Raw genomic sequence first — 27,808 nt, 5'->3', positions numbered from 1 at the left:
TGTCTATGGGAAAAAGTGTTTGTACATATGGCCCTTAATCTTGAGCAATAATGGAACTGGCATTTGTCGCATGCAAGAACCATGACGAGATTCCCCCTTTCTTATTAATGGTATTACCCTTCACAAGTTCCCACTTCTAATACTTGGAGTCACGTCTGGACCCTAGGTTCCAAGAGACAGACATCCCAACATCTTTTTGCTACAGGAAATGCTTAACAATGACAACTAGAAAGGTTAACTAAATATGGATGTAGGAATCTGGCTCTTTGTGTGATATATCAATAACTAGATGCACTGTGCAAAGAGACCAGGGCTCTGAGAGGACAGGGATTGATATACAATCCCAAAGTGCTCTATTTGGAGGTGAGGTAGTGTGGTCAAGCAGCCTTAGGCTTCACACAGAGGTGTGCAAGACATCCACAAATACACACAATAATCAATAAATAAGACACAAAAAGGAGATCCACACCAATTTATAATAACAGCAGATATCTTTATATATGTTTAGGCATCAGAGAAAAATCATTCAGGTAAGTACATTTTTAAATAAGAATTATTTTCACTTTAAAAAGTGGACACTGCAATTTCTGAATTCTGCAATGTTATCCTAAGGAAGGAAAAACAAGATCTGCAAACAGGTAGAGGTCAGCAACTTACAAGACCAATCTCCAGGAGTTAAGTGAGTGGTGGGCAAGGTTCAAGGTAGCACCAGCAGTATACCACCAGCAGCACTGGAGCAGCCGGGTGTAGAGTGCAAAACAGCATTGGGTGCCAAATGCATTTCAATGGAGATCGGTCACTGCGAAAAGAGTCTGCAGGCTCTGCCCTGGGGGTCAGTCGGGCTGAACCAACAGCGGGGCTCAGGCCTCACAATGCTCGGGCACAGGTAGGCACCTTTGGTCCTATTCTCCATGACTCAGGGGCGACGGGGGCAGAGGCGTCTTTAGGTGTCGGGTTTTCTTTAAAGGAGTGGCCACAGAGAGGGGGCTGCATGCAGAAGCTGCAGGCGCTGTCAGGGAATTCAGGAGGAGTGAAATCATGATCAACTCAGACTGAAGGGCAGGGGAACCTTGTTGGCACCGATGGTCACTTCAACTCGAGTTGGAGATGGCGGGTGCAGTGATGACTTCAGGTGTTTGGTTTTGGCGGCAACGGAGGCTCCAGAGTCCCTTCTTTGGAGTTTCTCTCTGCATGCAGGTCAAAGGCAGTGAGCTTCTTTGAAGCTATGAGCCTTGGAATCTAGATTTGCAGGCCATCCTGTTGGGTGGGGGGGTGTGACACCCCTCCCAGAGCAGGCTTTGTGTTTGCACCCCCCTCCCCTACACTTAAGGGGAAAGCCTTTGCTCTCTGGCGGTCAGACTTGTGTATGGTAGTGGCAGGCTGGCTCAAACTAGTTAGCGAGCACATCAGAGGCTGGCAGGTTTTCAAGGGGCACCTCTAAGGTGCCTTCTGGATGCAGATATTGATAAATCCATCACTGGAATCAGTGTAGGCTTACCAACACAAGATGTTTGATACCTAAAATCCCTATCTTCAGTGAAGCCATCATGTAAGCTGGGGTTCTCGTGCTGCAGCACATCTATTTAAAATGGCTTCCCTATCCACTTACTATGTCTAAGAATCGACAAAGACATATATATATATGCCCATAAATGTAATATAACGCAACCTGCCTTAGGGCTGTAAGGCCTGCTGTAGGGGTGACTCACTTATATTGCATGCAGCGGGAAGGTACATGGCACACAGACACATGCCATGTGTGTTTTCACTTTTCTCTGCACCAAGACACACAGTCTGCAATGGAAGCGTGTCATGTGCTTGGTGACTGGTCCTTTAAGGTGGCACAATTAGTTGTGCTGCCCTTAGGGAGCCTCTTTAGTACCTCAGACCCTAGGTACCAGGGGTACCATTTACTAGGGACTTACAGAGGGTGCTAAAGTGTTTGCCAAATGAGGGAACAATTGTACAGTTTTGGGAAAGAGATCTGGCAGTGGGGACCTGGTTAGCAGGAACCCAGTGCACTCGAAATCACATCAGGTAACAGGCAAAAAGTGGGGGGTAACCATGTCAAAAAGAGGCACTTTCTTACAATGGATATCTAGATGCGAAAGTAACATCCCATACATAACAAAGACTGCAGCAAACTAAATTAACCATGGCCACACCAAAAATGACATCACATAAAGCTATAATAGAGGAGGTTCACGCTGGCCATTTTCTTAAAATAGACAAGAACCTGTTTTAGACACTACAGCGTTGAATACATAAGTAGCGGACAAATACATTTTTGGATGATAAGATCTCTTGTGAAATTGTGAAATATTAATTCTTCCTTCCACCCTTACATAACTCTGGTAGGGACATAGTTAACACAAATTCTGTGAATCTCTTATTCCACATGGAATTCTTAATGTCATTTTCAAAATGAGACTTTAAGCCACTGCATGGGTTAATGTACATATAAAAAGAAACAAGGTGCTCATGCGTTTTAAATGAACTCCCTGATACATGGCTCCATGGTTTAGCAGCAGCCTAGAGGAAACAGAAGCCTACGTAGTTGGCGGCGTCACACATTCTCGACAAGCACAGAGTGACATCACCTAGGGCTTGTGCACATTCAAATGAACAATACATCCCCCCCTCAGATCACCAAATGGAAGGCAGAGACAGTACATATATTGGGAATGTACACCAGCATTATCACCATCATACAGCTATGTGGCTAAAATTCACTGTGACAGCTCTGTTTGCACCGCACTGGGGAAATACAGGCCTCAGTAGGTTCCACGCCTGCCCCATGAGAAAGCGTTTCACCCAAGATAGGGAAAGCTGCTCCTTAACACTGCCAGTGTAAACCTGGACCATCACAAACTCTGCATGATGTGAGATCTGAGACAAAGGGTTGTGTTGTATTGTGCAGGATACTTTAACATGTTAAGTCTACAAGAAGTTGAAAATTTCGTATACTAAGTCTCTATAGTAGATGTCCTTAAACCTCTGATATGCATCTGACCAGATGTGGTGAGAACAGTATACAAATACGTTTTTTTCCATCACAGACTACACTTAACCTTCACACACCCACACACAGTGACACCTCCTTTGCTAAAGTAGTAAAAGGCTTATTAGAAGGTAGGTAGCCCCCTTTCCGGCCCCCTCCCAAGATATAAACGATGAAGGGCACCCAACAGGCAAGAAACATGCAGACATACAAGACCAAAAGGGCCACACACAACCCTTTTCTTTTTTTAATTTGTCAAAGGGTGATTCCAATAAAAGTATTAAACTGGTCTACCCCCAAGCAGTTTTAGCTGGCGAAGTTGAATCCCACTACTCAGTAAAATGAAACCGCTAGACTAGAAAAAAAACTGCCTGAAATTCCAGTCCTTTGACATACATTATGACTGGAAGAAAAGTTCAAAAAAAAAAAAAAAAAAATTCAAAATAATCCCTCATGACACAAGGGTGTCCTTTTCCCATCACAAAGTCCATCTGAGGTGAGGAGCAACAACCCTAAGTGGCTAAGAGGAGGCATGCCCCTTTTTCAACAAACAATCCTTCAAAAAATTTGATCCCATTTGGGATACCACCTTATTGGAAGCTCTTGCACAGGCGGGCTACACCTTTTAATATTTACACAGTTCAATAGTGAGGGTGGTCTCATTCGAATTTTCCCTCCCAGTCTTGGTGTTGTGAACGGTTGATTTGCCTGCAGAAAGCTCAGATTTGTTTTGCTGAACTGGCCACCCAGACCCACATCAGGGAATAGTTCATCAGGAGTGGCACTTAAAATGTAATACTGCTCTGGGCTAAACTGGTTCAGGTCAGTCAATAAAAGCATGTGTGTGTCTATCTTTCAGTGGCACCAGTGCATACACGGCCTCTTCCAAGACCTGCCACATTACCAAGCAGTTAGTAATGTTGTTCGGGAGGTGTACTTTCTTTTTAAAAAAATGCAATCAATGTGGAACTGGTAGAATCATACAAGCAAGCAGTCAATTAATTCCTGGTGCACTAAAAATGACTCCTGGCACTGACCCTGACCAACACCTGCTCAAATTAAGCACCAATATCAGCCATCCTTAAACAGCATTGCCTGTACCAACGATAGCTTTGAAAGATAGTACTCTTAACCTTGATCTTTGTATAAAACTGTTTTTTTTTTAAAGAACATCCTTAGCAACTTTATATTTATGTGCTGTAATAGTCACGCAGCAAGTTTGACAGTCAAGTTCCAGGCTTTTTTGGGCCTCCATATTAAAAAACAGTTGGCCAGGTGTAGAGAGAGCTAAACCTTAAAACAAATGTTAGCAAGACCTTTTCGACGCCCGGAGTATGTTTAAAGACTCCACTTCCTAAATAATTTTGAGTGAAATATTGTGGGAAGACGTAATGTTTCTAGCTCTGGAACAGTAAACCGGAATGTGGATACACTGTATTTTTGAGAGCAAGAATGATACTAACGATCATTTCCTCTACCTAGCATACTAGGGTCTGCTGCAGGTTGTGGATTTGTAGATAGTAAAACAGTGGTGACTCTCCAAGATGGTGGGGCGTAAAAAACAGATAGGTGCGTCATACATGTGTAATGCACCATGCAACAGGAGCGTGGGTGCAGAGCTAGTCACCACTGCCGGCCACTGTGTGCACCTGCTGGGTTGTGAAGCCACCATACCCTCAATATCATTTGGCCATTTCTAAACCCACTCAGTGAGCAAATGTGGGATGTTTGACAATCTGTGGATTATTACCGAACCTTGGCCGCGATCGATGCCAAGGTTAAGGTCACAAAAATTACATTCCCTCCCTGTGCAGCTCTGTGCCGTGATAAACTGACGGGCACTTCTAGTATGTTGATCATTTATTGATTATGTTTATAAAACACTGTCACCCAATGACAACTGCCATCGAAGAAGAAAAGAGCTTGCTCTTTTTAAGGCACACGTGGTAAGTGAGTCCCTATTAGAAATGACGTCATTGTTTTCTTGGTGCGTGCCAAAAAAATGTCATCTCCTAGCAAGCCGCCATTTTCAAACATTTAAATGAACATTTATCCAAGCACTCTCACAATATCACGCCTCTATGGTTTTTTGTATTCATCTTTTCACGTGCTCAAAACATGACCAGGGCAACATAATCTGCCATTAGGTTTGCATTGCAGTCTCATTCAGTATCTCGGGGTATGATTTGCCAAGCGCCTCTATCACAGACTTAAAGAAACTGCTGAGCTCACACGCACTAAGTAACTTTTACGATTTAGCCCACTAGAGTAATAGTTTGGCAAGCAGTGAAGGTCTATGATGACCCTTGCGTTTGGGTGCAGGGGGGGGGGTTGGGGTGGGGGTTTGCTCTAAGACAGTGGTTCCCAACCTGTGGTCCGGGGACCCCAGGGGGTCCGCGAAGCCTCCTCAGGGGGTCCGCGACTGCTTAGAAAATTAAATAATATTAACAGATTAAGCCCCAGCAGTCAGTGGAGGGGGTCCTCGGATTCTAATAATGATTCAATGGGGGGCCCCGGGTTCCAGTAATGATAAAGTGGGGGTCCTCAGAAGTCAAAAGGTTGGGAACCACTGCTCTAAGATGTCCATCGCTAGTCGCTCTATCCCCCGCCCTGGCTCATCTGTAGCAAAAACCATAAAACATGAGGTGAATGAAGCAAGCTACAGCCAGGTTGACCCAGCGGATTGATGGGAGTTTATGTATTACATTTCTAGTTAAAGTGCCCGCCCTGAAATAATAAAAATACATTTAAAAATGTACTTTCCACAGCTTCTTCGTCCTCTGCTCTGTGTTTCTTCTGGAATGCACAAATCCTCCTGGTGCCTCAACCAACTCCCCTCAACGAATCCGGACGCTGCTTTCATGCTGCTGATAATGTTAAGCAGCATTAGAGCAGCGCCAGGATAGGTAGGGGCAGGTTTCCTCAACACTCCTTTAGGCACTGGGGGCCTTAGGTTTAAAATGTGCATGTCAGGCTGGCCATCCCAAGTGAGCTGGCCAAAGTGACATGCCCAGTTTAAACCAACAACATTGTTCAATGCTGTTCAATGCTGTGAATCAGTAGCTACGGCCACGCCCACACCTGCCCTACGGTTTGGCTAAAATAAAAAATTAAATGGTAATGAAATGTCTTCATTACCATCTTATTTTTCATGCTTGCTGCACTGTCAGCGGGGGGCGGCGACACTCCTCAGCTCAAATGGAGGAACAGACGCTGCAGTAAAGAACAGGGTCCAGAATAAGTATAACAATTTTGCCTTCCACCTGACGTGCTGTAATTGCTGCTCAGAAAAAAAATGGATGTTACCTGATGTTTTTTGACAAATCAGCTTAAAAACAAAGCTGTCCCAACTCTTCTTCAGAAGTGAACAATGTTTTTTAAGAGTTCCTTATAAAACGAGGTGAGCAGCAGGCACCAAATGGCTGGAAGCAATAATATTAATTATGTGTTGATATGTTACCGATAACAAGTCTTGGCAACTTAGGGTTTGTTAAAAACAGTGATGGACTAGTGCCCATAACCTGGTGCCGGAGAAAGGTTCCTCATGTGAAGCTACATAAGGGTCTTAACAAGGAGCAGAATGAGGAGAAAACGTGAGAATAAGTAGTAAAAGAAAACACTCAAGGCCTCATTAGTAAATAAATCTGCACTCTAAGAGTAACAACATGGCAACGGTGTAGATTTACTATTTTCAATAATTCACAAAGAACATTTACAGGTTAGACCTCAAACCCTTCCCTACTTGTAGGTCAAAAGCACAGTGATTGAAAGGTTTACTGAATTGCTTTTACACATGCAATAAATAATAGACGTGTATGCAAGAACACAGGAAAGTACAATTGCATTTGCGAACATATAGATACTTATTTTAACTATCAAACTATCTCCAGGATTGGAGGGGTCAGAAAATGGTTTGTCCATGAGCACAAACCTGCAGGAAATTCTTAATCGGAGAAGTGGTTTTTGCATTCACAAATCAATCTATTTGCACATTTAGGATTGAAACACAGAAGCACTACCTTCAAAAACAAGGACTTCTATTTACAAGAGCCCCATCACTCAAACAGGACATCAATTAGGTAATCCATTTTTGACTACAAAGAAAAAACACAAAACTACTGTTGAAATATCAGAGGCTACCAAAGTGCAGCACATACCTGAGTTTTTCCCTGCTGCCCATAGACTATTTTGGTCGGGATAATTTTGGTTGCTGGCTGAACCGCTGACCCCATCCCTTTTGGCTGAGTGACAATCATTTTAGTAATTGGCCTTGTAGCAGTGATGATTGCAGGCTTTGCTCCTGTCGGCATTCCCTGGAGCGTCTTTTCACCCTGTAATGTAGGTAAATGGAGACTTCTTAGCCTCCTATGATTTTGCATGAAAAATATTGCCAAAACATGTTAAAGGAATTAAAACCTGAGTAGGTAAATGAGATGGACATTACAACGGTTCACCCATCATCACCTAGCATGGGTCCCACATGTTGCCCCAACAAGGAATAAGCAAAATTGACTTGCGTAAAATGCTCCGTTTGGGAGAAGGGCTGTTATATGGCAATGCAGACAACTACCATTGCGATCACACCTAAAGTTCATAGACCACGAACGAAAACATACAACCTTTCTAGCTCCCACAGTTCAACCACCAACAATTTTACATTAATTATGAATTAACACCACATGCTACTTAATTCTTAAGAAGTCATTCATGCAGTTGATTGTGTAGATGACGTTTTCCTAGTGCAGGAAACCTACTGTGCTAAAACAAACAAGAACCTCGCTCTTAGCCTTTTTAATGAACCAATAAAATGTTAGTTAATTAGGCTTAAAATGTAGCCCTTATGAATGATATTTTGAGGGGCTGATCGCTGTTATTGTTTACTAATCTAAGAGAAGAGAATGCTAAGTGAACTAGCAGAGCTCTGAATGTACGTCAATTAAAAACTGGTTTGGGGCTCTAGAAGGGTCATGGATGTTCAGCAATACACAGGATATGGACTCAAAGATGACAACATTTCAGTAAGCTTCAGCAATCGCTCAGCACCCTCTCGGTTTTCATGAGGATCCTGCTTTATCACACTTCGGATTCAACACAGTAGTAGGACATAAGCACCAGAGCCTGTGTTTGCAGTTTTTACCTCTGCTTTCTTTGCACCTTCAGAAAACAAACTCATTGCCAGTTGAAGGAAAACTTGTACTTACCCTGTAACCATCTGATTGTAGCATGTAGTGCTGTAGGTCCACATGCTCTCATACTCCTGCCATCCAGTGTTGGTCCAAGACCTTTGCAACTTGTTTCTCTTCGAAAAAGTTCGAGTCACAGGACTTGCTGTAAATCTGCTGGTAGCTCACAATGCAACAGCACACTGGCTTCACCTCAGATTGCTTTCCCACCTAACAGGGTAGCGGTGTATGTGGTGTGCCAAGTAGAAGACACAGTATGGAGTGCATACTATGATGAACTGTATATATACACTGGAAAAATATATACCATCTGTGATCATCTGACACTTTCACAGAGGAGGGTGTGCACACATCTGAATCTACAGCACTACATACTACAGAGAGATGGTTACTGGGTAAGTAATATTTTCTGTTTGTAGCATGCAAGGCTGTAGTTATACACATGCTCTGCATCGTCTATAACGAAGTCTCTCTCCAAAGCAGGGGGTAGGAAGTAGATGCTTGAAAGGCATGCAGATGCTTGAAAGAGGCTTCTTCAGACTGCTTGGCCAACTAAAGCTTGCCGACATTGGAGGAGTGCAACAGGGTAATGCTTAGTAAATGCATGTGGTATTGACGAAGCAGCAGCCTTGCATATATAAATGAAAGGGATGTTACCCAAAAAGGCTAACACGACCCACTTTCTGCTTGTAGAAAAAGCTCTAAGAGGAACTGGAAGTGTACCTCTAGCCTTAAAATAGCAACCCTGGCTGCACGTAGTTATCCACCGGGCAATGCCAGCTTCTTAAATGACAGAACCTGTGTGTGGTTTGACAAACGCCACAAAAAAGATGAGCAGACTTCCAAAGTGACTTAGTTCTTGCAATGTTATACATGAGCACCCTTTTGGCATCCAGAGTCTGATGGGCTCTTTCTGCCGATGGCAGACTGAGAAAGAACACAGTCAATTCATATGAAAAGGAGAAACCAATTTCAGCAAAAAATGTAAGTTAGTATGTAAACAAGCCTGTCCCTACGAACCTGAATAAAGGGCTCGTGTACGGTAAGAGCTTCAAGCTCACCACCTAGCATAAGTGAGGTGACTGCGATTAGAAAGACAGCTTTCCAAGAGAAACTGTAGATTACACGAGTGTAGAGGCTTAACTGGAAGACCCATCAGAAATGCGTAATGACAAACTCCCAGCCCATGTATTTAATATGGCCACACTGCACTTACAATGTCTAAGAATAGACTTAGACTGTAGTGCCATATTGCTCATGCAGGTATGCCCTCACCAAACAATGGTACAATTTAGGGAAAGAACACTGGTGAGGGGGCACCTTTCTACACATGGCACGAAAGAAGCAGATCCTGATGACCTTTAGAAGACTGATGACACTGAAGAGCCGTGAAAGCAGAGGAGGAGAAAACCCCATTGGCCTGTCTGCATTCTTCGTCGAAATCTGAAACAAAGTCGACTCGTCCTGCAGCTGTGTCTCCAGAAACCCAGAAGGACTACCTGCCTTCGAAAAAAGCTTCAAGACTAGCCGTGAACAGTGGCCCTGATTTCCAGCAAACTCCGAAGAAGGGTCTCTGAAGCCTCAGAAACCACCAAACCTCAACACCTGAAGTCACCACTGCACTTGCCTTCTTCGACCAGAGATGAAGTAGACCACCGGTGCCAACAAGATTCCCCAGCCCTCCAGAGTCCGAGTCCATTATGGTTTCACCCATCCTAGACTCCCTGACAACGGTAGCAGCCTCTGCAAGCAGCCCCTTTCTACTGCAAAAGCTCTGGTGAGGAAAACCCGATGCCTGAAGACACCTCTGCACCCATCGCCCCTGGGCCGTGGAGAAGAGTAGCAAAGGGGCCTACCTATGCCAGAACATTGTGAGGCCTGAGCCCCGTTGGTTCTCCTGGCCTGAGCCTGCAGTCTCTTTTTGCAGTGATCAATCTCCATTGAAACACAATGGGCACCCAACGCTATTACGCACCCTGCACCAGGCCGCTTCTGTGCCGCTGGTGGTGTACTGTTGGTGCTACCTTGACCTTGTCCACCACTCACCTTAACTCCTGGAGACTGGTCTTGTAAGTCGCTGTACTCTACCTGTTGGCAGAACTTGTTCTTCCTCCAACAGGATAACATTGCAGAAATCACAAACTGTACCATGTTTACTTTTGAAAGTGAAAAGAATTTATATTCAAAAACGTACTTACCTGAACAACTTCTCTAATGCCTAAACACATATAAAGATACTTGCTATTTTTATAAATTGGTGTGGATGTCCTTTTTGAGTTGTGTCTCTTATTTATTGACCACTGTGTGAATTTGTGGATTTCTTGCATTCCTGTTAAGCCTAAGGCTGTTCGCCCACACTACCTCCAAATAGAGCAATTTGGCTTTGAATAGCAAGCTCTGTCCACTTATTGGGGAATCCGTGGACTCTTCACACGGTGTATCTAGTTACTAGACTACATAAAGAGACAGCTTCCCACAGACCCTATTAGGCGACAATGGTGAATCCTGCTCCTCCTTCATGAAGTCTAAGAGCCTCTTTTTCTGCAGGTACTCATTTCCTTGTGTTGGTGATTTGGCAAATTTTACCAGTCTCAGGGTGCACAAAAATCTTTGTTTGCTCATCATCCAGTACATCTGCCAGCTTCTCAAAGATGAAATTCTCTGAGACCTCAGAGTAGAGTGCAGCATCAGAACCCTTCTAGTGCTGATGGCTGGGTACTCATAGGCATCAGCTTTGGCTCCACAAGGGATCTTTCAGCATCTTGCTGACTGCTCAGAAGTGTTTGAGACTAAGCTTGCCTTCTCGGCTCCTCTGTGCTGAGGAGGAGGCAGGGCAGCAGGAAGCTGATTCTAGATGAACTTGGACAGGGCTTTCCTAGGCACTGAGTTAACCTCTCAAGTCTAGGGTTTACTGGCTGGAGGTGCTTATCCTAAACGATTATGCTTTTTGTGGCTCCACTCAGGACACTATGCCAGACTCCCTCAAGAATGATACCCTGGCTCGGACATTAAGCTTTCTGTTCTTGAAGTGCATTCTGTGCACAAGGGTTAGGCTTAATCTTTGGGTCAGAGGCTAGTAAATATTGCGCCTCCTGATTGATAAATTTTATTTGAAAAAAACAAGTTACAAATGTCCAGGACAACACTCAATGATTGGAGTATGTAGAGCAGGCGTACAGATGCTACGAAAACAATGCAAAAATTGCTTTTGAAAAGAAAACTGAAAAGATTAGTGCCAACTCAGATATAAAGATTAGGAAGCTGGGTTCTGGTTGCAGTACACCCCCACTTCTTCGCTGTTTTTAGATGCAACTTTGACTGAAGTGCACTAGGTTCCTGCTAACCAGGTCCCCAGTGCCAGTGTGACTTCCCTAAAACTAGACACCTGGTCACTTGATCCCCAAGTGACCAGACCCTTCAGTCCCCTGTGAGTCCCTAGTAATCGGCACCCCTGGTACCTAGGGCATGGGTACTGAAGAGGGCCCCTCAGAGCTACAGCACAACTTCTGACACTCTCAGGGACCCTGCACCAACCTTATGCAGACTGCCATTGCAGGCTGCGTGAGAAGGTGCTCCCAAAATTGAAAACACAACATGACACATGCCTGTGTGCCATGTCCCCTAACACTGCATATGGTATATGTAAGTCACCACTTTAGCAAGTCTTACAGCCCTAAGGCAGGGTGCATTATTGTACATGTGAGGGCATATCTGCGCAAGCAGATATGCCCCGATATGAATTTGTTGATTATCAGACATAGTAAGTGGTCAGGGAAGCCATTTTAAACATGCGCTGGACACTGTCACTATGAGTTCCCCAGCTACATGATGCCTTCACTGAAGATAGGGATGTTTGGTGTCCAACATCTCGTATTGGTGAACCCACACTGATGCCAGTGTTGGACTTACCAATACATGCATCCAGAGGGCAACTTAGAGGTGCCCCCTGAAAACCTACCAGCTACTAGTGTGTTAACTGACTGGTCCTGACCAATGCAGCCACCTTAGCCATGTGTCTGACCCCCTAAGGTGAGAGCCAGTGCTCTCGGGGCCCAGAGACAAGAGCCTGCACTTGGCAGGGGTGTTGACACCTCCTCCAGGCAGGATGGACATTACCAGACGGGAAGCTTCAAAGGCCTAGCCGCCTTTGTAATGCGACCCATGACTCTCCAAATGGCGAAAATGACCAACCACCCTGTCCTGACACCACATTTGGCGGCAAGACAAGCGGGAAAATAAGGCATATTAGGAGGTGTGCCCACTTCATGCCAGTCCCACCCCTAAGGCGGACGAGCTGAAGTGAAAAACACTTTTTAAATTCCTCCATCTTGGTTTGGAAGGAAGCCGTTAGGGTCCAGGTTATAAGGGTGTAGTCACCCTAAAGGTGGGCAATCCATTGGTTACCACCTAGCACTCCCTCTAACACCCCTAAATTGAGTATTTAGGTGGCACCCCTGAACTCCAGAACTCAGATACCTGCTGACATGAAGGAGGACACTCAAGAAATGCAAAAGGCAAGAACAGAAGATCCGTGACAGACTCAGCGCCAACTCTGCCAGTGGGCTTTGACAATTGCGAGAAAGATGCCTTGTTCTCCAGCTGCTGAAGCTTCCAAAATCCTGGGGAGATTGCCAGCCTTCACCCCAGCACAAGGGACTCCTGTTGAGTAGCGAAGCTGCTCACCTGCATTCTTATAGGCTCCAAAGAACTGCTGAAAAGGACTCCGGGTTGCCAAAACCATCACCGGACAAGCACCACTGCACCCAAGTCTCTCTGCCCGTGTCAAAGTGGGCAGAGGGTGCCAACCTGGTCACAGTCTCTCCAGAAGCAAAGTCCATTGTGGATTTCCCCACTGAAACCTTCACACTGATGCCTGCAGCCTCTTTGTGCAGGTCCCCCTCAACCACAACCGCCTCAGGTGACAGTAAACTCGACGACCCACTGCACCTTGACCTAGAAGATGAGAACCATTGTTGTCACTGCGTCCCCCAGGCTCGTGAGACTTGAACCCACTTGTTAGTTCACCTGGACTGATCCCATCGTCCACAACTGCAGCCTGTTCTGTGGGTCCCACTCCACTGCGACCCCCTCCGGTGATGGTAACCGACCGTCCACTGCATCTCTGCACCCAGACATCCCAGACCGAGAAGAAGAGAACCACTGGTGTCACCGCACCCCCCAGGCTCTTGAGACTTGAGCCCACTTGTTGGTTCACCCAGACTAGTCCCCCAATCCATGCCTGCAGCTTGTCCTGTGGGCCCCCGTCCCACCGTGACTGGTGACAGGCACCAAATGCCCCAAGAACCCTCTGCACCAGGATGGCCCAAACCAAGGACAGAAGACCACTGGTGTCCCTAAGTTCTCAAGCATCGAAAGACCTGAGACCACTTTGTGGCTTACCCAAACAGGACGCCCAGTCCTAGCCTGCAGCCTCTTTTCACAGTGACCCTGCTCCCTAGGAACACATTGGGTACCCAACGCTACTTGGTACCCTGCACCCAGTCGCCCCCGTGCAGCTGAAGGTGTGCTGTGGGTGCTGCCAAGGACCTTGACCACTACTCACCTTAACCCAGGAGATTGGTCCTGTAAGTCGTGTTACTCAACTTGTTAGCTGATTTTGTTTTCCTCCCATAGATTAACATTGAAGAACTCAAAAATTGCACGGTGTCCATTTTATCAAGTGAAATGTATTTATGCTTAAAAACGTTCTTGGTTTAAAAGTATATATAAAAAGAAGTGTTATTTTTCTTAATTGGTCTCGGATTTATTCTTTGAATGTGTCTCATTTATGCTTGCCTACACTACCACAAAATAGAGCGTTACTACTATCTGCTTTTGCCTCTGCAAACTCATTGGGGATCCACTGGACTCTCTGGTGTACTTCTTTTTAGTGCACCATATAGACAGCCAGCTTCCTACATAAACTAAAGCCTTAATGTGACTTGGATAAAGACTAGTAGTTTAACATCTTGTTCTGCTTAAGATGTCTAAACTGGCTGATAGTTCAACAGTTTAATACTTCTGTAGTTGTGACAGCGGATTAAAATTAGTAAAGGTCTGTGGTCTCATATATTCATAAAAGTACTTTGATTGGAAAGACAGATGGAAGAAACCAAACACCACAATCGGCCAACATGAACTGAATTCAGAATTGTGGCTTGAAGTGCATCTCATCAGCTGTGCAAGAAGTCACTTCCAGTAAGTCATTAGATGGACTGCAGACCCTTCTGTGTCACTGTTGCAGAGGCTGTTAGTGAGGGGAAGCAGACCCCACGCGAATCACAAAAGAAAACTTGTCCATCATTCCTCCATGCTCTAATTCAGGGTTTCCCAAACTGAGGATCGTGACATTGGTGGGCTGAGGAAGTGGGAACAATAAATAAAGATGCCTTTAGATTCTGTCGGAGTTACAGTTGTTTGAAAGATTGTATATAGAACTGTTTGGCCCACATTGGCTTGTTGACAGGCCAGCACATCCACACAGTAATGTTTTCTAAATGTGTGCGGTGTAGACCATGTAGCTGCTTTACATATGCCAGCAGCTAAAGGTATGGTTCCTGGAAAGGCCACTGAAGCTCCTTTTTTACGAGGTGACAAAACAGGGCCCTTGAACGAACTGCAGGTACACAGCACGATGTGATGGGAAAGCTGTTGGCTCAAAGTAGTACTATCCTATATTCAGTTTACCATTGCTACTATCTATCTAGCTGTATTCCCCTTAATTAATGAGTTTTTCCCCCCAAGGCCTTTAGGGAAGCAAAGTAATGCTGCAAGATTGTCTTGGGTATCACTTATTGTTACCTGGGCATTATGTTTAAAAGGAAAGCACTTGAAAATTGGTAAATGTAGCCTGATACACACTGTAGTATATGTGTAAGCATTTAAAAATGCATGCATTCGGTCTTTCATTTTGATGGATAAGTTGTTAAAAGTGGTCTAGGATCCAATGCAAGGGAAGGACAATTCTAATGTTTATGAATGTCAATAAATACTCTTTAATGCAGAATTGGTTTCCCATTGTTAAGTGAAATAATCTTTAATGGATCCACAGTATGGGTGGGAAATGTTTCAATTCAATTCAATGAGGTAATCAAGTTCTACTTATTGTAGGGATGATTCTAGAGTCCCCTTTGCATTGCACTGAACAGTTTAAAGACTGACAACCAAAGCAGACAATGAATCAATGGGCCTACAAAACATTATTTTAAAAAATCCTCAATGCACAACTGTACTTACGCCGGCATTTAGCAATGTTGTTACAACATTTTTGCCTTGAATGCCTTGAAAAGTAGTTGTCCCTTTTCCAGTCGTCTTTTGCACAACAATGACATTCGGTTTAGATGTCATAGGGATGGTTGTTATTTTCGTTGTGGTTCCTTTAATCAAAAATAAAAAAACAAAAAAAACAAGAGGGCTCTGGTTAAATTAGATAATACAATCTTTAGTTGCTGGGCTTAAATTCCATTATGAAAGCTAGTCCGACATTTACAAAACAACTTCTGTAACAAGTTCTCTGGGATTTTATCCTGGCTCCCATTTTTACTTTCACAAATTTTCTACAGAACACATACACTCACCAGGGACTCATAACGTTTTAAGGAGTCTTAGTTCATGACTTTGCTTATCATAGTATATGGTACAATAAAAGGCAGCAGAAAGGGGCATGAAGACAAAATTTGTTATAGAGTAAGACACAAGCAGATTTTATATTAATGGTATACTTAAAGTAGTTGCATGCACATCTATCATATTTCAGTTCTAAAGACATATTAATGTGTGACCTTTGCTTGTGCCCATCTTTACCCACCTTTCCAGTGATGGACGCATATGGGCTAAGCAAGTGTTTTTGAAAGAGGAAAAAAGCATTGGCATAACCAATAGGTCTCGCTTTTCGGACCTTATAAGTATTTAGCCAAGCAGTACTTTACACTGGCAGAAGGAACATACAACAGCTGACATTGTGCAACCACTGGTGACCCCTTAGAAGGGTCACCCAAACATATCAAGAGTGTTCAAACATTCATAACATAAGGATGTTAAGTTGGCATGAATCATGGTCATAACCGCAATAAGGAGAGATCAATAAAACATATACAATCATCGTTTAAATCCAATAAAAACCTTTATCAGAAATAAACTTTCTGTTTGTGCTTTCCTTCAAACACTTGGCATTAGACTGTAAAGCTCAGAACAGCCCCTAGAGTGCACCACAATAAAAATAGTATTGATAAGAAACATGGTCATGTAAACATACAGTCAGCCCCTAAAGAGCATAACTACATGAAAACAGAATGGCAGAATGTAATGCAGTGCAACCATATATTTAGCTCCTAGAGGAAGCAGTGCATTACACATTTTCAGACTCAGCAGGCCTACTATGATAATATTACATACAAGGCCCTTAAAACACAAACTACTCCCAGCTGTAAAACAAAAGTTCGAGCCATGAGAGAGCTTGAAGACACTGAATAGCGGGAGAGGTTATTTTCCCAAGTGCAGTGAATATTGTAGTATTGGCTCGCTCTTGCTGTGCCAGGAGAGATGCCTTGACGATTTCTGTGTTTTTTCTGTTTAAAATGCGCTCATTTGTATATTATTCAACTGCTAAACTCATACATAAGTGGTACTCATGTAAAACATTGCTCCGATCGAGTTTGTGTTAAATGAAACTTCAAAAAAATAAAGAACCCCCCCCCCCTTTAGCTTGCAGCCTTTGGGCACAGACACCACAAAGAAACAGCTGCATGCTGAAAAGCAAGCATTTACAATGCAATAGATCTCGCATTTGCTTGAGGTAGGGCTACTGATGCTGTAAATTGTTAACTGGACTTTTCTTGTGACATAAATTGGTCAACCCTGCCTCATAATTCCAGTGGCCCTGCATATAACTAAAGCACTTCCCTTTACTGTCTTCCTCCATCTGCAGCAAAAAACTTAAATGTTGCCATTTAGCATCCTAATTTTAATATGCCATGATAATTCGAATAGAACACCACTTTTACCACCCCACTATCAGAGTTGCTGGCTGGGTAATACAATTCCCAAAAAGGATTAATACCAATAAGATTGCAAAAAAAAAAATATGGATAAATACAGACGGAAATGCTTTAAAAAAGAGAAAAAAAAAAAAAAAAGAAAAAAAAAAAAAAAAGGAGCCCCATTTATAACCAGGGCTGGAGAACTTTGTCCATATAGGACCCCCTGTTGTGTGTACACTGATGATCACACATATTTATAGCGCGTTTGTGTCAGCATGTGCCACTAGTCAACATAGTTATCAATCAGACAGGTATATGTATGTAAAACATGCTCTGAACAGCATCTCGGCAGGAGTGGCGCAGCTGAAAACAAGACAAGGGGTGGAGGACCACCTTCGAGGTTTTGATCTGTGCAGGGCTGGCTCTGATTATCAGTCTTCCATAGTTGATAAAACAATGCAGCTAAGTTTCACCTGCCATTTAAGGAGCAATAGACCTTTCCCGTTTGCTGAATAAGCCCTTCATAAGTAGTGACAATGAGTGCTCAAAAAGGTTGCCAGACACAGATCTTATCAGCATCAAATATCAATGGGTGCAGCAGGGACAAAGGTGACGTTACACTGATTGGAAGCAGCCAGGCGAACAGGAAGGAGTCAACATTTACATAGTTTGAGCTTTGAGAAGTCTCCAGGTGTTGACCAAAGAGTTTTCCTGAACTTTTAATTGCAATTTCCATCAGACCATATCTGCTATTTCAATTCCAGTAAATTCTCGTGGCAGCTCACTGTTTGAGATGGGTGAGGCCAGTTGGTAACTTTGTCAGAAGTGGTCTCCAGTCACAGACAGGTGTTGAAAATCTCTCTGAATGGGCTAAAATGTTCCAATGCCTATGGTCTGCATCATTGTGTGTGGCATCAATGCCGGAATACAGGTGAACTGTAGGGTTTGTCAGTGATTTTATAGCAATAAAGGGGCAGATTGAGCTTTGTGCCACTAAGATTGCCTAAAAGGTGGCACATGTAGTACAGGGGCAAAGGGGGAGGAGTGATATGCATGGCATTCATCAAAAGACGTACCAGAAACGCTTATAATGGGTTGTGGGCAGCTGCCTTTGGCATCTGGCTGAGGGGAAGGGAGGGAGTAGGCAAGGCAACATGGCAGTGGCATGAGAAAACAAATGTAGAATGTAGGAATTGGGCATGAGAGGTGGCAGTGAGAGGTGCCAGGGCATGAGAGAGAGTTGGAATTTGACAGAAACGTTTGTGGGCATTCACAAACATTTAGGGTCAGTGCTTAAATTAAACATGGTAGTAAGCGAAAAGGGGAAGGGGGGCAAGGTCTCCGCGCCCTCAGTGTGCAAGTGAAAAACGTTTTCACTGCTGTAAGGTTTACACAGTACCTGAGTGCCATGTTGTCTGATGGGGAGCGGGTGCAGAAGCCTTCTGCAGTCGTAGTGGAAGGCGTTGCTGCCGCTCACTTGTCTTCAGCCTGCAGGTCTGTGAGACCGGGAGGTCTCTTGGCGGGCTTCAGGATTGCTAGGGGAAGGGTTGATCAGTGGGGGAGAAAATAATAATAAAAACAACCCGAAGCATTTTGGTTGTCCCGCCGCCATGGAGCGTCAAAGGGAGAGACAAAAGACAGCCATGGAGCGTGAAGGGGAGAGACAAAAGAAAGACTGGCAAGCAGTGCTAAAGGGAGAGACAAAAACTATGTGATGTAACTGATAGTCATGCAAAGTGCTCCAATACCACCAATCAAGTTCGCGCTGTAAGAAATTTCAAAGCGCCATTGAGCGCAAAGGGGAGAGACAAAAGAAAAACTTGGTTCCCCACACTAAAGTATATATGCAATAGCAATTATCCATGTTACAGGGTCAGTCTGCGAGGTGTAACAAAACAGCCTCAAGGCGGGACAAACAAAGCATTTACCAATGACATCTTGTATTGATAAACCCTCACTGATTCCAGTGATGGACTTATTAATACATGCACCCAGAGGGCACCTTAGAGGTACCCCCCTGAAAAACCTACAAACTGCTAGTGAGCTCACTGACCGGTTCTGGACAGCCTGCCACCAACAGACAAGAATCTGACCTCCCAGGGTGAGAGCCTCCATTCTTGCAAGGTCAGAAACAAAAGTTTGTCTGGGATGAGGTAATACCCACCCCTTCCCACAGGACGACCTGCATTCCAAGGCAGGAGCTTCTAAGAAGCCCACCGCCTTTGTATCCAGATCTGGCCTTCCTCAGAGGAAGATGCCAACACCCCTGCCCCAGGGTCCATGAGGCACCAGGAAAGGTGGGAAAATTACCAATGCAAGAGGCATGTAACTCTTCCAAACTGGGAACACTCTTAGAGTGACAAGTCTGAAGTGGACACTATTTAGGAAATTCCGTCATCTTGTGTATGGTGGAATTTAGGATCTCTGGACAGGGTGATGCCCACTCCTCACAGGAACTGGTCATCTAGGGAGTGTAGTGACCCCAAGAGCACGTAGCCCATTGGCTACTATCCTTCACTCCCCTTTACATCTTCGAAATTGGGTATTTAGGGGACCCCTTGATACCACATCCTCAGATCTTCGCTGGACCCAAAAGAAGGAGTGGACAAGAAGCCTGATGAACTCGAGAACAGAGGAGCATGACTGACTTGGCACCAAACCTGCTGGCTTGCCTGCTGCACACAAACCTCAAGGAGCAACTGACCTGTCCTGCTGCTGCAACCTCCAAGAAACAGGGAGAGCTTCTAGTGTTTTGTCAATTGCCAGGAGGAACTCCCCTGGAGTAGAGAAACTGCTCCCCTGCATCCACAGGCACCCAAGAAGGACCCGAGAGGACCAGGACCACCAGAAACCTGACACTGGACATCACCACTGCACCCAAGCCTCCCGGCCCGTGTTGAAGTGGGGCCAGCGGTGTCAGTGTGGTCCCCAGGCCCTCCAGAAAAGAAGCCCACCCTGTGCTCTCCCACTGTAGACTTCACAATGGCATCTGCAGACTGTTTCTCCAAACCCACCCTGCAAATGTAAGTAACCAGAAGACAAAGACCCGATGCCCAAGGACACCTCTGTACCCGTTCACCCCAGACATAGTAGAAGAGAAACAAGGGTGTCCCCAGGTCTCCCCATCTCGTGATACCAGAGTCCACTTGTTGGCTTGGTAAGACTGGACACCTCCCCTCCAACCCCCCCCCCCCCCAGTCCACGCCTGCATACTGTTTCTGCAGGCTCCCCTGCAACCACAAGGAACTCCAGTACAAGACAAGACCCCAGAATACACTCCTGCACCCGTGCCCTACAGCCAGAGGAGGAGTGGACTGACAGCGTCTCCACGTACCCAAGGACCTCAAGGGTTGAGCCACCTCGGGGTTCCCCAGGGCTGTCCATCTCTGCAGCAATTTTGCAACTGGACCGATCCCTATTGACTTGAATGCGACACCCAATGACATAACACACCTCTGCATCAGAACGTCCCAGAGTTTCCCCGAGGTGACCTGTTTGTGTGGCTTTTGACCTTGCCCCTAACTCACCTTAAGTCCAGGAGATTGGTCTGTAAGTCGCTGTAGTCTACCTGATTTGCCATCCTTGTTTTCCTCAATAGCATTACATTTCAGCTTTCTGAAAAATGCAAGAAGCTGTTCCTACTTTTAAAAAGTCTAAAAATCCATAACTCAGAAAGTACTCACCTGACTCCGGTGATCTTGGTTCACTCTCAGCTTCCTATCCCTCATCAGTGACGATGAGCATGGTCAGCTCTGTCATGACAGGGTTTAAGGCTACTGACATGGATAACCCTTTAGAGCAGTGATACTCAAAGTGCGGCCCTCCTCACCTTTACATGTGGCTCTCAGGGCAGCAGCAGCAGCACTGGGCTGCTGTTTCCTCAACCCAGCACTAACATAAAAAAATGGTAAATAAACATGCAGTCCTTCATTTAAAAGTTAATTGAAGATAAAGAAATTAAGTAACTAGTTTGTCTTGCACTGCTTAACTGTAGAAACACCATAATTCTTAACTACATCTTGCAGCAAAAGTGTAAAAATACAATAAGGTCTCTTAAAACTTCAAAAAGTGTATTTCATTCACACACACAACCATTTCATCGTAGTACATCAGATTATATCAGAGCATTGATAAGTATTTTTTAAAGTGATAGTTTTCAAATATAAATTCAGAAACATTTATTCTTTCACCCACCCTTATAACAGAAGCAAGCCAGTTGTTATGTGCACTTTTTGGGTGACCTAGTTTCCTATTATACATGTACATCATTATAGTTAAATAAAACACAGGAGAAGGGTTTGTACAGCACACATCCTGATGTCATGCGTTGTGAGGACCTATTAAATACGATAATTAAGAAAATGGGGAGAAAGTGAAATAGAAGAATTGCCTAGGATCACACAATTTGGTAAAGTGGGGAAACTAGGATTAATCACAGGTTATATGGTTTCACATTGTGCAAATCAGCCACTATATGCGTATGCTTTGCTGCCCTGTACACCCACTGGACTGTCATAACCCTTCACCAAAGCCTCCCCATCTTTGACTGCTAACGTGGTGGCATCAATCCGGCCTTCAGTCACACCACAGACCAAACTTGTGGCCCCTGGGAAAATGTCTGCAAGTACCCATGCTTTAGAGATTACGGCAAGAGCCAAAGTCCACCAGGTAAGTGACTTCCCCCTTTCGATCTGGGATAGGGTAGGGTCCACTCCATCTGTCCTGGAGGGCCCTATGAGCCACAAGCTCCAAACCCCAAACCTTTTGCCTTGGTTGAAACTCAACCAGTGCAGCCTTTTGGTCAAACAGAGCTTGTGGAGCTCTTGGCTGACCTTAAGGTTTTTGGATGCTTTTTCCATGTACTCAGCTATTCGAGAGCGAAAGCCAAGCACTTGGTCCACAATATCCTGTTTAGGTTCTCTGAGAGGTCTCTCCTATCTCTCTCCTTGGCAAGACAAAGCGGTCTCCTCAAAGGATACTCACACAGAAGGTCAAAGGAGGAAAAGCCTACTCCCTTCTGCGGCACTTCCCTGCACACAAAAATCATTCATGGAAGTAAGACAGCCAATCTGCTGAGTTTTTCAGGAAGTCCACCAATCATACCTTTCAATCTCTTGTTGAATCTTTCAACAAGGCCATTGGTTTGTGGGTGGTATAGGGTAGTGAACTTATAGGTCACACCACATTCCGCCCACATATCTTTCAGGTAGCCAGACATGAAGTTTGTACCTCTGTCTGACAATATCTTTTGGAAAGCCCAATCTGGTAAAGATACCAATGAGGGCCCTAGCTACTAGCAGGTGCAGTAGAAGTCCTCAGGGGAATTGCCTTCGCATACCTGGTTACATAATGCCCTACAACCAGTATAAATAGGTTTCTTGATGCTGGTGGAGGGTCTAGAGGATCAACTTTGGCAATCCCTACCCTCTCAAAAGGGCTCCAACCACTAGTAGTGGAAATAAGGGGCCCTTTGGTTGGTTGGTCACCTGTCTTGCCACCGGCTTGACAGGTGACACAGGCATTACAAAACTCTTTCACTTTCTGGAACATATCTGGCCAGCAGAAGTGGCTCACCAACTAACTCTGCTTGGCCAAGATACCTAGTTAGGGGGAGGTCATGGGCCAATGTGAGAATTTCTCTGAACTGCTGAGGCACTATCATTCTCTTAGTGGCACCAGGTTTGGGTCTATGGCCTCAGTGAAAAGGAGTCCCTCCTCCCAATAGGTCCTGTGGGAGCCACTTAAATCTCCCTTTTCCTGATCAGCAGCTTGCTGTTTCAGGCCTTCAATAGTGGGAGAGGTCCTCTGCCCTGGCACAGATCTTCCCTAGAGGGTACACTGGACCCAAGAGCGCTGTCTGGTAGGGCCCAATTTCCTGAGGCTTATTTTCCTCTGAGGCTGATAGGTCTTCTCCCTGAGGAAAGGGGACCTGACTTGGTATCTGTTCAGAAGATGGTTTCCCAGACTTCTTGCCCTTTCTCTTGGTAGGTTGGACCATTATCCCAGACTCCAACTCTAGGTAGGGTTTCAGGGGGCACCACTAAGGTGCCCTCTGGGTGCATGTATTGATAAATCTATCACTGGAATCAGTGTAGGCTTATCCATATGAGTTGTTGGATACCAAACATCCCTATCTTCAGTGAAGCTTGTAGGTGGGGAACTCGTATTGACCAGTGTTCAGCACATGTATTTAAAATGGCTTCCCGGTCACTTACTATGTCTGAGAATTGCCAAAGACATAGCTGGGGCACATCTGCTCTTGAAGATATGCCCTCACATGTAATATAATGCACCCTGCCTTAGGGCTGTCAGGACTGCTGTACGAGTGACTTACATATTTTGCATGCAGTGTTAGGGGACATGGCACACAGGGATGTGTGACATTTTGTGTTTTTATTTTGGTCTGCACCAAAACACGCAGCCTGCAATGGCAGACTGTCATGTGCTTGTTGAGGGGTCCCTTAGGGTGGCACAAGAGTGCTGATTGATTTGCCAATTGGGGAAACAACTGTACATTTTGGGGAAAGAGATCTAGCACTGGGGACCAGGTTAGCAGAAATCCAGTGCACTTTCAGCCAAAATCACATCAGATACCATGCAATAAGTGGATGGTAGTCATGTGAAAGAGGCACTTTCCCACAGACCCTGGCCTGTTTTATGACTCAGAAATGCCAATACTCAATTTTATTTCAAAAAGCATTAAGGAAACTGGTGACCATTCACCGAGAACTAAAGTGCACAAGACGGACTAAGAATTGTGCCCCTGTGTTGTTATATGGAGCTTCTTTGCCTCACTGTCTTTTGAAATCTTCCTCAACACTTGCATTCTCTGGTTTTTGGCAAACTCTTCAACGTCATTTCCTCAGGGTTCTCTTCGACGCTCAACATCCCAAGGTCTAATGGCAATGATTTGTGTGACTGTGCTGTGGTGTAGCAAGCTCACCTCTGCTTTTCCTTCATCTTCAGGGTGACGGGTTAGAACTGCACTGCACATGTGTAACAACCCTCCATGCTGTGATCCTTTGGCAGACAAAGGTTGCAAACATTATGGCTGTCCTTTTGTGCAAATTTGTGGTGGCACGTCAGGCAGAATCTAAAGGGGTTATTCTCCATCCCTGATGTTCACTCTCCAACTCCTTGTGGTTTAAGTTCTTTAGGGAGTAAACTCCCTTTAACAAAAATAAACTGGAAACTCCCCTCCCTCGACAATAGCCCTCTATCGTTCAATTTCCTTCAGCATTCTCTCTGTTCGGTTGATGATCTTGCAAGGAAAACTCAAAACTTTATTGAATATCTTCTATGTTCCTGCTATGCTTCCAGATCCAATGGCGGAAAAATGGAATCTGAAGTTGTTGACCATGCAAAGGGACTTTCAGGGCAATTCCCTGACATCACAGGGATGGTCAGGACACCAATCAGCTGGTGCTGGTCAGGTAGGCGGGCAAAAAAAAAAAAAAAAAAAGAAAGCAAGAAAGAAAAAAAAGCTACAAAGGCAATTTCGACCCAAACACTTTATGCTGAAGTGATGCATAACCCTAACATTACATCCTTAAATGATCATCAATCACCAGAAAAAGCCACACCAAGAAACAATATGTACAAATCAAGCACTATTATCATAAAGCTAAAAAAAAAAAACATTATTACAGAGAATACCTCTTGCAGATTAAAAAACCTACCAGAAACAATATTGCTGCTGATTATCTTGCCTCCAAGAGAAGTCAGGGATTTGGGTACTACAGTAATAATGCTCCCACTGGTTGTTTTGACATAGGTGGCACCTCCTGGTGCAGATGCCATCCGAGCCCCAAGAGTGGAGGTGACTGCTGGCCGAGTGTAAGTCGTCTGGGTACCTGTTTGAAATAAAGGGAATATTAAGCAAGTGATATTGCAATGAGTGTGAAATGGACATGAACACAAATATGATAGATGCATGTATGTTTTTAGAAGATTGTCTGTATGGAGGAAGAGAGAACGTGGATTATTAGCTGGGCTGGATGGTAGCCCTCCACAACTAATAGGGTCTAATAGAGGCTTCAGTACCGTATTTATCGGCGTATAACACGCACCGGCGTATAACACGCACCTCATTTTAAGAGGACATTTCAGAAAAAAAAAAACTTAACATTATATCGCCGTATAACACGCACACATCATTTGCCCCCTATTTTCAGGGAGAAAAAGTGCGTGTTATACGCCGATAAATACGGTAATTTAAACCTGAGCTCAACCTCTGGTAGTGATGGCACAGAGCAGAGGCGCTTAACTTAAAATGTGTAAGGCATTTAAGAATACGAGAATACTTAAAATTCAAAAACACAACAAAATAAATATCACACTCCAATTTATAAAGATAAAGAATAATTTAATGAACAAATTTACACTAAAACAATAATCCAATGAAGAGAACCGGAGATATACATTTTCAAAGCTTTAAATAAAAATACTGCAAAAAAGTATTAAGTATCAACATGGGTCGCCTAGTTGAGCTTAACAGTTACCTAGGCACCAGTTAGGGCCGATCGTGATGGGCCATGGGTTGGATACAGAAACAAAGTTTAACCCGATTGGAAATTTTACCTTCTGAACAAGTCCAGAAATGAAACCAAAAATACTCAGCAAGGGAGCCGGCTGTGGGCGAGAAGGGCTCCAGGATGCTGGATAGCCATCAGAGGACGTCCCAGTGCTGCTGTTGACTTTTGGTGGCAAAACACCAAAAAGAAATTCAAAATTTGTGCCCAGGAAGGCCTTCAGCCAACCGTATACTTTTGGAGCCTTCGCTTGGTGAATATTTCTACCTATGGACTTTGTCACCTTTTGTGGAGCTGGGATTCCTCCAGTGGGGAAAGCCTGCAAGTTGTAGCTGAACAGGGCTCCAAGAGGTTGGATAACCTCTCCGTGATGTCCTGCTGAAATAGGTTTGTTGCTGCAGAAAAGCTCTGGCCAGGAGCAACCTGAACCTTTGGCCCAGCAACAATGCATCTCTGTCGGATTTACTTGGCAGGTTTGTCCTGGTCCTCCGGGGGTCTGTGGAGATAAAAGGTTTCTAAGACCCGGGTTTCTTAGGATGTTAGGATGAGTACACTTTGACACAGCCAAGGGCCCCAGGACCTTAGACACAACACATGGGTGCAGAACTGACTTCAGTAGAAGCCACCAACAGGATTCAGTTGGAAATGGCCAACTGGGCCCCATCACAAAAACAGCTTCTAGCAGCTTGTGTCCCAGTAGCTTAACAGGAGGTTAGACAATTGACCCCTGGAGTCCACTTCTTTGTCAAGGGTACAAGTGTAAACAGAGCCAGCTTTTCAGGTCTCCCCGCAGGTCTCAAAAGCAGATGCCGTCATTCTTTTATCTTCCACAGGTCCAGTAGTGTTCTATTGCAGCAGTTCCTATGTGCCCTACTGCAAACAATCCCACCTTGCCCTTCTCTACCCAAAACCTCGATGGCTGAACCTTTCATTGTCTTGCAGAGTTCCTGGGCCAACCCCAAAGGCATGGCACAAGTCGGGGGATACTTGGATAGACGCTATCTACCAGCTCTTTTCACACCCTGCCAAGAAGATGGGCCTTAATGAAATATGCTAAATTTGTTGCTGCATTCAGCAGTGCCTGCACGTCTCTGCTTTCCTTCCAGCAATGTGCAGGCGGCAAAGGGGCTTAGGTATTTCAAATTCCAGATAAACTCAAAACAAATACCGAAGTTAAGGGGCCATCAGACCTCCTTTTGTTGGTGTATGCTGGCTGGGAGCTATCTGGAGCCTCTCACCTAGATGAAAATCCAATGGAGTGGCAATGGAGGGGAAACAAAGACACACAGCCTGTTGTCACTTCACAGGTACTTGAGAGGCACGCTTTTGACTTTGCTAAGTCCCTGTAGATAAGAGATATCCATGCACACTGAGAATGTTAGAAGGATTTCAATGTGTGAACTGCAGTTATCTGCATAAAATATAAATCGGTCATCAGCATGATACATGGTTTGCTTTGCAGGAGACATATTAACCCTCTATACTACTTTGATTCAAAACTGTGAATGGAAAAGACAGATCTCTCCAGCAAATGTGTTAACCTGCAGAGATATTGTACCATTATTATTACTCTGTGAGATTTACCTGGCACACAAACCTGGAGCAGGTTCCTTAACTCCATAAGATAATTTAAAATGCAGACTTTGCAACCAATTAAGCAGAACAGATTCACTGCTACATTTCTCCTTGTTGCCAATTTATTTGTGGTAGTTTTTGAAAAAAAAATCTATAAGTTGAGGCCCAGATTTTGTGTTGGGGTTGCGTCCCTTTCTCAGCACAATCTACATGTAATGCGCTCAACTGATAGACTTGCTAAACGCATGTGAGGGCTTAAGATCTGATGACACTTCTTGTGATGTCACTTCCTGAGTGGTCATGGGCTGCGATGTCACTTCATGTGATGCCACTTGTGAAACCTCAAGCACCATGATGTAACTTGGTTAACCAACCCAAGTCCCCCTGCCCCCTCTTACACCACCTGTCCCCTTAACTTCCCCCCCCCCCCCCCCCCAAGTAATTTTTTTTTGGAGGACTTGTGTCCTGTCCAGAGGTGTGGTCTGGGAAATGAGTACCCGCCCTACTCTTTGGTCACGTCAAACCAGTTCTGGAGGCAGC

At 44.6% G+C, this 27,808-nt stretch overlaps 1 protein-coding gene across 9 annotated transcripts in view; it reads right to left on the bottom strand.

The window, feature by feature from the left end:
- EMSY (EMSY transcriptional repressor, BRCA2 interacting) overlaps positions 1-27,808 on the bottom strand; it is a 230,558-nt gene that overhangs the window by 108,478 nt on the left and 94,272 nt on the right. For all 9 annotated transcript variants that reach the window (XM_069203886.1, XM_069203892.1, XM_069203885.1 and 6 more), the window contains exons 11-13: positions 24,842-25,015; positions 15,421-15,560; positions 7,159-7,332 (exon numbers count right to left, since the gene is read on the bottom strand). In XM_069203886.1, coding sequence (XP_069059987.1) covers positions 7,159-7,332; positions 15,421-15,560; positions 24,842-25,015 — 488 coding nt within the window. The remainder of the gene's footprint in view (positions 1-7,158; positions 7,333-15,420; positions 15,561-24,841; positions 25,016-27,808) is intronic.

Source organism: Pleurodeles waltl, chromosome 8 (genome assembly GCF_031143425.1).
Source record: "Pleurodeles waltl isolate 20211129_DDA chromosome 8, aPleWal1.hap1.20221129, whole genome shotgun sequence".
In the NCBI taxonomy this organism is placed as follows: Eukaryota; Metazoa; Chordata; class Amphibia; order Caudata; family Salamandridae; genus Pleurodeles; species Pleurodeles waltl.
The sequence above is the reverse complement of the archived record's forward strand: the minus strand, read 5'-3'. Positions and strand labels throughout refer to the sequence as shown.